This window comes from Zerene cesonia, chromosome 25 (genome assembly GCF_012273895.1).
Source record: "Zerene cesonia ecotype Mississippi chromosome 25, Zerene_cesonia_1.1, whole genome shotgun sequence".
NCBI lineage: Eukaryota > Metazoa > Arthropoda > Insecta > Lepidoptera > Pieridae > Zerene > Zerene cesonia.
Window position 1 is genome coordinate 2,162,552 of NC_052126.1, and position 12,034 is coordinate 2,174,585.

The 12,034-nt window shown below is 34.5% G+C and overlaps 1 protein-coding gene across 1 annotated transcript in view; it reads left to right on the forward strand.

The window, feature by feature from the left end:
- Positions 1-11,807, forward strand: part of LOC119836818 (Down syndrome cell adhesion molecule-like protein Dscam2) — a 54,477-nt gene extending 42,670 nt beyond the window's left edge. Inside the window, exons 24-32 of the mRNA XM_038362292.1 lie at positions 869-1,063; positions 1,523-1,723; positions 1,999-2,159; positions 2,929-3,103; positions 3,751-3,868; positions 4,867-5,021; positions 5,413-5,526; positions 11,293-11,370; positions 11,678-11,807. Coding sequence (XP_038218220.1) covers positions 869-1,063; positions 1,523-1,723; positions 1,999-2,159; positions 2,929-3,103; positions 3,751-3,868; positions 4,867-5,021; positions 5,413-5,526; positions 11,293-11,370; positions 11,678-11,706 — 1,226 coding nt within the window. The 3' untranslated portion in view covers positions 11,707-11,807. The remainder of the gene's footprint in view (positions 1-868; positions 1,064-1,522; positions 1,724-1,998; positions 2,160-2,928; positions 3,104-3,750; positions 3,869-4,866; positions 5,022-5,412; positions 5,527-11,292; positions 11,371-11,677) is intronic.
- The last annotated feature ends 227 nt before the right edge of the window (positions 11,808-12,034 follow it).

Consider the following 12,034-nt stretch of genomic DNA (forward strand, 5'->3'; position numbering starts at 1 on the left):
GAAAACACGTGTTAAAATGGTATCGTTAAGAGTGTATGGGAAAGAGATAGTGGTGGCTTTCCTGGAGTAGGTGGAGATGTAGCATTTGGAGACGTTGAGATCAAGTTTATTACGTAGACAGTAGTACTCTGTAAAACGATTAAGGTCCGTTTGAAGATCGATGCAATATAGAACATAATAAATACATTTTTATATTTATTATGAAGCAATGTTAGCTAATTAGAGCTTAATTTAGTATGTCATTATTGAATAAAATTTATAAACTAATAGCCCAAGAGCCAGCCTTGACCTTGATTATTTTGTAAAAGCTGAAAATCTTTCGATGCATGTCCCCTATAGAGGTTCGGACGACCAGCGAATAAGGTGATAAAGGTGTATAAAATAATACTAAGAATTCGTTAAAATATAAAGTAGTATTTTTATATATTTTCTTTCTGATACATTTAGAAATCTCATCATCCATTGCCGGGCACTTTTGACAGTTACCGCCCCCTGCCAGACACCCCTAAACTTTAATAAATAATAACGATAGTTTCGTTATAATATAAAAACTGCATTTTATACATATGACTTAGGTACCTATAGAGAAGTGTTACCTCAATCAACGTAAAAATTTACAGGAACGTTTCAATTTATTTATAACTAGCTTTTGTCAGCGGCTTCGCCTTTCGGAGTAGGTTAATAGTTATTATTATACATATAAACCTTCCTCTTGAATCGCTATCTTTAAAAAAAACCCCTTCAAAATCCGTTGCGTGGTTTTGTAGATTTAAGCAGACATAGGGACAGAGGGACAGAGAAAGCAACTTTGCTTTATACTATGTAGTGATTCAATGAGTTGTAGATACTCATGCAAATATTCTTTCAGACATCGACCAATCGCTTGGAGGAAACTACACCTGTTTAGCGAAAAACCTGTACGGTTCTGACTCAGTAGTGTACAGTATAAAAGTCCTCCCCCTCCCCGACGCTCCGAGCTTGCGCGCCACTCCGTTTAAGGACTCCACACTCATTGAGTGGGATGAGTTAAAGACCAGTAACGATACATTGACTTATGGGATCAGTGAGTAGTGTTTTGTTTTTTTTTCATTATGCCCCCGACGCAAACATGTGTGTGTTTGTGTGTGTATGAGTGCGTGTGTGTGTGTAAAACGAAAATAGCGATCTTCTTTTCCTTTGTATGAAAGGTGAATTAGTTGGGAGTGTTCTTAGTTATGTTTGATTAAAATCGGCCAAAGTGTTGGAATTACATTTCTTTTGATTTTGAAGTTATTGTCAAATAAAATATACATATTGCTAAATTTACATTAATAACATAATTATTATGAAGATAGATTTTATTGTCTGTCAGTCACCTATAATGGAAGGAATTAAACTTGCCAAACTAAAATTACGTGTATAGTATCTCTTCTTAAGATATAAAAATGCATAATGTTTGAAGTTTGAAAGGATAAACACATAATGATCACTAATCACCTAGCCCAATATACTATATAAGTCCTGACATCACCCAACATTGCAGGCTACAACCTAACCTGGCGTGAAGGGGACGGTCCCTGGCAAGAAGCGTGGCCCATGGCCCGGGAGAACCGCCTGCCCGGGGTGCAACAGCACACTCTCGCGGGGCTGAAGTGTGGGACCAAGTATTCCGTGCGGGTCACCGCCACTGACAACGTGGGCACATCTGCGCCTGCGCACGTTGATGTTACTACTCTCGGTGGAGGCAAGTTTTAGAAAGTGTGTTCTAAAATAAAACACGTGATTTTTACATATAATTACTTTATTTAAATAAATTTATGAGAAAGTTTCTCAATTTTTATACAAGATGTCTAGCCGATGGCGATGAACTTCGAAATTTTATACGTCGTTTTGTTGTTTAAGTATTTTTTCCGTAAACAACATTTCTAAAACTATAAGCACTATTAGGCATATACATCAGCGGACACCCTCTATAAGCTACAATACATAGACTGGGCTTAATAATTAATTTCAATATAGCACCCGTATCCCCTCCCACCACTGACTGGTTGTGGAGCAACTCGTCCCACATCTACATACAACTCAGTGGGTGGGACGACGGCGGGTGTGACGTCACCAAGTGGGATGTCGACTACAGACCGCTGGGCTCCAACATGTGGCACAGAGCTGATAATAGAGCCGTGAGTATTCTGGGCTTATATTAATGTGAAATAATGAAAATTTTAAGTAGCCTTAAAAAAGTATTTACAAAATGTGTTCATTGAACAACTGAAGTAACTGTCCTTATAATTACTAATTCGCAAGATTTTCTCGTTTGCTTTTCGGAAGAGCCATCTTCCGAAACAAACACCATCTTATAAATTCGCCCCGATTCGCTCCGAAAATAATAACAACCGCACTCTTATTTCTTTTTGTCACGTCGGCGATGGAGCTGGTGGGTCGCCTGCTGGTAAACTACCCATAAATCGGTAGTAAATCGCCCATGAACATTTTGAAAGGCGTAAGGTTCTTTGCGAATATTACGCCTCTACAAATGGGTGTGCCGGCTTCAAATAAGATGTGTGGGATAAATAAGAATTGACGAGAGGAATCAAAGGATTAGGAAGGACAATTGAAGGATTCGAGTGTCTAGAACCCCCCCCCACCCAACGAAGCACATTTACATTTTTTTTACAATATGAGTTTTTTTTATCAAAAATTTTGCCAAACTGCAAAACAGTTTGTTGGCGATGCGTTCTTACAGAATTTGTTTAAAATATAAATACTGACTTATAACTTTGAATATTAGCCAACGGCTTGGCAAAAAGGCGCGGGTTCGAATCCAGTCACGTGATCGCTTCTGTCTATTTAAGATTGAAACCCAAATCTACTATTACATGCCTACGGCTTGGCAAAAAAGGCGCGGGTTCGAATCCGGTCCTATGATTGATTCTGTCTATTGAAACCCAGATCGTGGATATGAATCTCCACTGGGGCTACGACTACTCGCTCCGGTCGGCGCCCGCCAACTACGCGGTGGGGTCGCTCGCGCCCGCCACGTGGTACCAGCTGCGTGTGACAGCCACTAATGACGCTGGGTTCGCTACCACGCTGTACACGTATGCTACCAAGGGCTTGGATGGTGGTGAGTGTAGTCGTTGATTGGAGTAGAATTATGATTTGAGCTTATATATTGTTTATTTATTATACAGCCTGGATTTTTGGTACAAAATCGAAGTCTCCTAATAAGTCTGTATGGGACAGTTCTACCTACCACGTTTGAGGCGTTGCAAATGCTGATAATGTTTTTCATCATCACCATCTCATAAATGTTCCCAAAGCTGGGACAGAGACCTCTTATTAGGGTTAAGTCTATAATCCACTACGCTGGCCAAGTGCATGTTGGCAGATGACACATATCGTCGAACTTTCAATTCTCGGACATGCCGGTTTCCTCATGATGTTTTTCTTCACCGGTTTGAGCAGTGGTGATCATATAAATTGAAAAACCAATTTGTTTCCTGCACGCTCCCCTGGTATCGAACCCGACCTGTTGATTAAAATCGACAGGTCGGGGTCCTTACCACTGAGCCACCACTGCTTGATTGTTATTATTATACATAATATATTAATTGGGTAGGTAAACCTGCTCTTTTGACCACATGCGTTCGACCATAGATTGGCCTAATAGACCAGTCATTAGGCCAATGGATGGTCAAATACATGCTCAAATAAAAATTAAAGATACATATATAATTATTCAAACAAATATGTTTTATTGATCATCTATAGAGGAAATCGGTCCGCCATCAGACTTCCTGGATCTCAACATGTTGGTGATAATATGCAGCTCCGTTCTTCTGGTTATGTGTTTGCTGGCATTCATCTGTATACTGTTTAAAAGACACAGGTAATTAATGAATAAGATATGTGTATGAATGTTTATTTCGATATTTTCTCTATTTTCATGTAAATGCACTTACCACAAATTTATTAAAATCAAATAATATCAATCTCGAAGAGCTGCTATGATTTTAAACATATTTGTGTTTTTTTTTAAATAAGATCTTACAAAGAAGTATTATAACATTATATACAGCTATTACAAGGAAAATCCATTAAATTTTCAAAGGATAAAGTTTGGCGGATGAGTTAGTTCAACAATTCAATAAAACTAAAATTAAAGCGAAATCTTATACAAAATAATTATGCCATTTTATCATATTCCTCGAAGAAAAATCAATTTTTTATCATTTATTTGACTTTGACCATGCTCAGCTTGTTTGAGGTAATAGTAATTTATATAAAATAGATTCATCATTCACACAATAATTCATGTTACTATATTTAAATTTTCCAGTATATTCCAAGTTTATTTGATGCTAGCGTAGTTCAGAAACTTTTTTCTTTAAATATTGCTTTCAACGCTCGGAAATAATATTGCTTTCCATTAGTAAAAGAATTTTTAATCCGATCTTTAGCTACGGAAATTACGTTCTAGAATATTCTCATAAACCAACGAACTTTTAAAAATTTTACAATTTTTCTATGATTCCACCTTTGCAATATAAATAATGGCGTATATAATGCTTCTGGATATATCTATATATGTTCATTTGTGAGTTAAAATGACTGATAGAGTATGAAATTCTTCTTCAAAAACTGTCATTTATTAGGAACAATTCTTAAACCACTTCATATTTATAATAGAGACGTTAAAATCGCCTATTTTAAAAATAATATACAAAACAGAAACGAAATTACCATTAACTTGGTTTATTGTTTGTGCGATATTATATTATCTGTGGTTTGCATGATTAATAATCGTACAGCGCAACCATGCTATGCTATAATTGACTCTATGCAATTAGCTTTACGGTTGAAAATTGATTAATGACATATATGCAGGCAAACATACTCTTCCCAATATCACCATTCGATCGCGGACGAAGCGAAGTCCCGCAACGAAAGCGTGGCGTCACATTCCGAACATAAAGAGAGATACGCACACACACCCAGGATTTATACCTCGCCCGTTCATCCGAGGAAACCTAGCAAAAATGGTATGTAACAATCTCATATTAAAAACGTTTTTATTGATAGATATATGTTACAAGCATTGAGTACATGTAATAAAAATGCATTAATATTTTTCTCAATTCGACTCGGGAATAAAATAATGCATGCGTTTTATAACAGCTTGTTGATTTAATATAAAGTTGCACTTAAAAACAAAAGCAAAAAAGGTCAAACGAATAAACTTTATTTTTTCCCATTAATAAAAAAAAAACAATAATTCTCAGATTTCTCATTCATATCTTTAAAGGCGTAACGACGTCAAGTCTTGGTGTCCTTCATATATTTTTGTTCATATTAAATAAATATTTAACCTTATAGGCTTAATATTTAACTACTTTCTTAATATTTAATAATAAACTTTTAAATCTTAAACAGAAATGTTCGAGATAAGTCCTTACGCCGAATTCGCTCTTGGATTCCGTACATTTGATCACGTGGAAAACCAAGATCTGCCTAGCAGACTCCCTGGAAGACCTAGGTTTGATACTGGTAAGTCTCATTTAACCCAGATTGTCAAACTCAAACATTGATTTACTCAATTAGACTTCCTAAAGTAACACTTTTGAATCATAACACAGTTTTATCATTTACTACTGATTAGTTAATGAATAATATTTCAAATTAGAAAACAACGATATAACCATACGAAACAAAATTATATCGGGAAGCACTTTCATGCATATATTGTATTAAACTCATTACTTTTATTTTTAAAGCTATATTTCTTGGCCCCTAGCTATAATGTCAGAAACAGCTTTTATATTATTTTATATTATTATTATGAATGCGAAATTTTTAAAGGATGTGTGTATGTTTGTTACTCTTTCATGCAAAAACAAAACAAAATTGGTACGTAGATGACTGGACAACTGGAATAACACATAGACAACTTTTTATCCCCATATTCCTACGGGATACGGACTTACGCGGGTGAAACCGCGGGGCGTAGCTAGTATAATTATAAGCCATCAACAACGCTATATATAAATATCAATAGTTAAGATCCACACCATAGTTCAATGCAATATAACTAAATAACACCCATCGACATTGATTTGCTTGTTTTACCCTCTTATATTCATCAATCGATTCAAAATCCTCCTCCTCCTTCCTTCTCCTCTCCTCCTCCATCCTCTTGTCCAAACCAGTTAACAATAACTTTAATCTTAACTAAAATCACAAAGAAAACACACAAAGCAGCCAAGTTTAAAAGCAGCCACAAGGGATAAAACACTGTTCATAGAATAGGGATTTATAGACGATCGGAAATTCAATATTCTTGATAGTTCCGCTGCAGTTTCAAGTTGGGTAATAAAAGCGATGCGAACGAATACATTGTCACTACTGAGATTATTCTGCACTGGATGAGGTATTTGAATTGTCACTCAATTTCTTGTGAAGTGATCTCGAATGTGATTGGTCTTTAAGATTGTTAATGTTAACACAGTAAAAAGAAGCACACAGTAGTACTACGCGTTTGATCTTATAGCAAAATTCAAAACGACCACACAATGTCTAGGTTCTCTTGACTCGATAATAGTCTTTACTGGACGCTCGTCCCGGCTCCGCCCGGATATCAATATTCCTGTTTTATCCCCAGAGAGCATTTAATCGGGAAAAAAGTATCCTATCACCCAAGTCAGCACATACCGTCTCTGTACACCAAATTTCATCAAAATCCGTTAAGTAGTTTCAGCGTGATCGACGTACAAGCATCCAAATAAACAAACTTTTACATTTATAATATCAATTAAAGGCTGAAAATGCAAAGCAATCCTTGTTAATACGAGACGACGACTTGCACAGCGCTAGTAGTACGAGCGTATCAGTTTTACAACATAATTATATAACACTTTTACGCCTAATCATACCTACATCAAACATTAGAACATACGCACGACAGCCCTTAAATATTGTGAAAAAGGGTTCTACGCTTATCTCCTAAACAAGAAATTCTACGCAATAATTTACAACACATATTTAGCCGCTAGTTTCTTGTGGTGATAAGGTATTGGCACCTCTTATACTGTACATTCCATGTGAATGGAAGTGTACTTTTAATTATTTACGTAAAGTCTATAGAATACGTTTGAAAAGTTTAAGTACATATTGTTATTCGTCGAATGTATGAATATTTATAACGCCATATAATATTTATATAGCCAATATAACAAGAGCGTCCAACCTAATAAATTCGTAGTATATTACTATTCGTTTCCTTAACGCGATAATATCCAGATATTTGTATCCACGACGCTGATTCAGCATTCACTAACGGGATCACGTCTGCTTTGAAATATAACCGTCTCCGTTCGACAATTTATCTTCTACCTTCCATTCAAAACGAAACTGGCTCTGTTACATCGAATTACGTGTTTACTAGTGATTTGCTTTAGCCGAAGAATCATTGATTTAGCACCTTTGTATTTGGCCGGTTACGATCAAACGCACTGGATAATTTCCAAGAGATTTGTGGAGTGTTTAGAGCTTTGATCGGGTAAACATTTTTGTCCTCTTGTAAGGTTGTTCGTTAATAAAAAAAAATGATGTTTCATTTAGTCTGATTGAGAAATAAATTTAATGTTCGTGACTTAGCAGATAGGTGAGTCAATAGATTTTGACCAGACCTCCTTCAGGTCAATGAAAAGACTAGAGAACTGAGAAAACTTTGTTATATTTGATTGCTTATAAAAGAATTCAGTTGATATATAGTTGGAGTCGAGTGCACTGCATTGGGTCAGCAAATTGGGTCATACTCTGATTTAAACTGTAGCATTTATATTCGAACTTTCTTCTTTTTACAATTCAATTTAAATCACTGTCATAAACGTGTGCAGCACTAGAACATGTGGTCATAGATTTTTTTTTATATATGGAATTAATTATTTAGCTTTGTTTTATGCTAATAAAACTGTCAAAATTCGAAGTGAAAAGAGCTCATTGCCAGAACTATTTCACCTAGGTAGGTAATTGTTGACCAGCCTACGGATAATACATTGATCCATACATAAATTCATATATCCTAGATATCTTCACAAACCTATCTCTTCTAGCTAGGAGGAGAAAAAAAGAGAGCCGCGTCAAATTAATACAATATAATGAAAGCTATTTTAAATCTTTTGGTTTTTAAACTAAATATCGAGCTTGTTTCCAAATAAAATGATAAAAAAATTTATTATAAACTAAGGAATATGTTATGTTAATAAGTATTTAATGTGCTTTTCGAGTCGTCTTATCGTGATGATGAGAGATTAGCTTTTCTAGCACTGTTTTTACAGAAAACAAATGATTCAATAAACCCTTGTTTATAAGGTCTTTTAGAAGAAACAATTTATCCTTAAACGAGGTCATGAAACAGAACTTTCTCCTTTTAATCTTCACTTAATAACGTTATTGTTACTTACGACTTCAACTAAGTTGTATTTATATGATTATTTAATATTTTATATACATGATCTTTCAAATACTATATTATCTATTAACACTTAAACAATACGGACAGGGATGATTATTATATAAAATATTGTTATATTCTTTAACTACTTCAAAATTTTCGAATACTCTTATATCGTGCTCTCTGTTGTGATTGTGCGGTAGGTATTTGTAAAGTGTAAAAAATATTTCCGCACAAAATCACATTATGCTTCAAATAATACGCATACTTTTTATTATAAATTGATGTATATTTAGTATCAAATGCAAATCGCGATAGTGCCCTCGGGATAGCCGACTGTATGGTCTGAAATATTTTGTTTGATTGGATGGATTAGGTATATAATTCTTTTTTACATCGACCGCTTAATGAAACTACTTCTTTAGATACTTATGTAACATGGTATATTAATATTTTCTTGATAAAAGGTTGCAAAAATTGCATTGAATAGCAAGTCTGATTCCATCAAATCAAACTTACAATATAATAATAATATCCCACTTTAAAAAACAAATCACTGAGGTGTCTTGCGGGAGAGTCTCTACAAGAGTGGACAAGAATATTTATATTAAACAAATGACAACAATTTTCGATCAAACGCTTTTCGAATGTTTGATTTTGTGATTATTTATAGAATCACGTTAAAACTCACGGAGTTATCGAGTTCTGTTTCTGTATTTTTGAAGTAGATGTTGTTATTGACACTCCTACGAAAGATATACGCTATGTAAAATTAAGAATAGGTTGAAAAATGTAGGTTTTTAACGAAACGTGTCTATGTCTGCATAAAAAAATTGAAATATTCACATGTTTATGATCAAATCTTTTTTAATTTGTCACTAGATGTCACTGTAACTAAATTACCACTAGTAATTAATATTCTTCGTACCCAAATTTGTCCCATTGTATTCTATTGCACATTTAAAGCTACCCCAAAACCAGCAAAAGTTTGGATTGCTCACTTATAGTTTTAACTGATTAATTATCCCAACCATCATGCGTTGGAACTTCGTCCCATTTGAACTGTCTTGTCTGTCTGTAATGAACAAAGTTATATTGACGTTGTAAGTAATTGCTCTCTGTTGGCTTAGCATTTTGGATTTCAAGTCTTATGTAATGCTTTCAAATGTTGTTAACTTTAACTTATACTTTACAATTAATATTTATGAGTGCCAGATATAATCTTCCATTTCTTGTCTTAATTAATGGCTCCACCCAACAAATAGAGACGTCATGTCTAGTTTATATGGAAGAGAGAGTCAAATTAGTTGTGAAATTTAACATCCGTCGTTTTAAATAGAACGATTTAATAAAATATTTAAAAAACTTTTATAGGTTTCTAGCTGTGCCCCGCGGTTTCACCCGCGTAAGTCCGTATCTCGTAGGAATAACGGGATAAAAAGTTGCCTAAATGTTATTTCAGTTGTCCAGCTGTCTACGTACCAAATTTCATTGCAATCGGTTCAGTAGTTTTTGCGCGAAAGAGCGATGTGAAGTCCCGTGTCCCCTAGTGGGGTATGGGGCAGATGATGTACATCCGTTTCACTGATCGATTTTCTTTAGGGACAAGTAGGTGATCAGCCTTCTGTGTCCTGCCAGACCGAGACATTTTTTTTTTTGTGCATCCCCACCGGGAATTGAACCCAGGACCCCTCGGTTCTACGCTCACGCGTTAACCAATGTACCAAGGAGGCGGTCGGTTGCCTATGCGCAATGAAATAAAAAATAGTTTCAGTTAAAATAAAAAAAAAAACTTCTATCAGCTGTAGCCGTAAGCCATTGCATTTAGTACATCTTACACTAAAAAAAGTACAACCCGATATCGCTAATGTAGAAGCCGAACGCGTTCCCGCCATCAATCTTGTTCTAATTTAATAAAATTAATGACTTTGTTCGTTCCATTTAACTTCTCGGCTACTTCGCGCCTTATCTGCTCCTGAAGCACTGATTGATCGAGGCTGGATATTGTTGATGGGGTACTTCATCCATCTTCATTGTGCGTGAAGTTTTTGGGGCGCTTAATACATTGTTCGATAATTTTTTCAAAGACAACAGAGGAGGTTAGCGCCATAGCACCGCGAAAAAAAATAATTGAAAAAAAAGAGTTTGAATTTTTTATATTTTATCGCTAACAATCTTGCGCGGGGTGGATATTGTCAAACGCATTATTATTAGCGTCTTGAATATTATTATCTTCAGCCCATATTTGTTGAGGCTTCAGGCCATAATCCAAGTGCAGGTTATTAAATATCACATGTTATCTGATCTTTGATTCTCGCACATGTCGGTTTCGTCACGATGTTTTCCTTAATCGTTCCGAGCAGTGGTGATGTTATCCACATGCGCGGGAAAACTGAAAAATCAATTTATTTCCTGCACGCTCGTCTGATCTCGAACCTTCCGCTCATCGATTTTAAGTCCAAGGTCCTCACCACTGAACCACCACTGCTTACTGAATAACTAAAGATGTAATGGTACGTCTTTGATAACTAAATAGGTATGAATGGTACTCGTGTCAAATGTAACGCAACTTAGTGTGTCCAATAAGAATTTATATATAACGTTACACGTGGCCCTCAGCCTCCGCGTTTATAAAAATAAGCGTCTTGTTGTACGGAATTTATTCCATGATCAATGAATTCGAAAATATAAAACGAACGTAATTCTAACATTTCAAATCTATGCCATAGATTATTATTTATTACCCCTTTAACTGCCCAGTACATGAAACGTTTTTAAATTATAAAATGAGTTTTATCCCATTAACAAATCGTAAGATTATAAGATTTAAGATTTAATGTAATGTTTTTATCCCCCAACAGAAACAAGTTTTCAGACACGTTCGGAATCTGATGACAGCGACAGTACTTCGAAAGCAACTGTATCTGCCATGTCTAGACGTACGTAATATTTCTTATGCTTTATATAGTCTTAACTGTATGATAGGTACCGTCAGCAAAAAAAGTCGAAAGAATTTTGTTTTATGACATAAAGTTATAAATATCCTATACATAGTGTGGTTTGACTTTTCTTGATGACTGTACAATGTGATTGAAAAATGAAAATGTAAATTTATAGATTTGGTATATACTATGCATTCGTTTTAATGCTTAAATGTGTTTGCGTGTTTACGTACATATTTCCATCGCCATTTTATAGTCTTATTAAATGTAAGATTTTTTAAATTATTTTTTTTCATTCACACAGGTCACTGCCGTACTCCACATCACAGATAATAAAATAAATTAAAAAATATATTATATACTGTTTTATTAAAATATACCATATCATAAGAAACTAAAGTTAATATAACATTTATATTTAATTTTAAGTCGATAATTTTAAAGTAAATGTTTAGTAATTAAATTAATTAAAATATTTTTTTTTGCATTCCAATTTATTTCAAATTAGTTCAAAATTAGAATCATGATTTTCTTTTTAATAATACTTATAAAGTATTAAATATATTTATTCCATAATTTTAATTACATTATAATTAAAAAATATTCTTTTGACTATATATTCACTGTTTTTTTGTCTATTAGCTATTTATTTTGTGTAAAT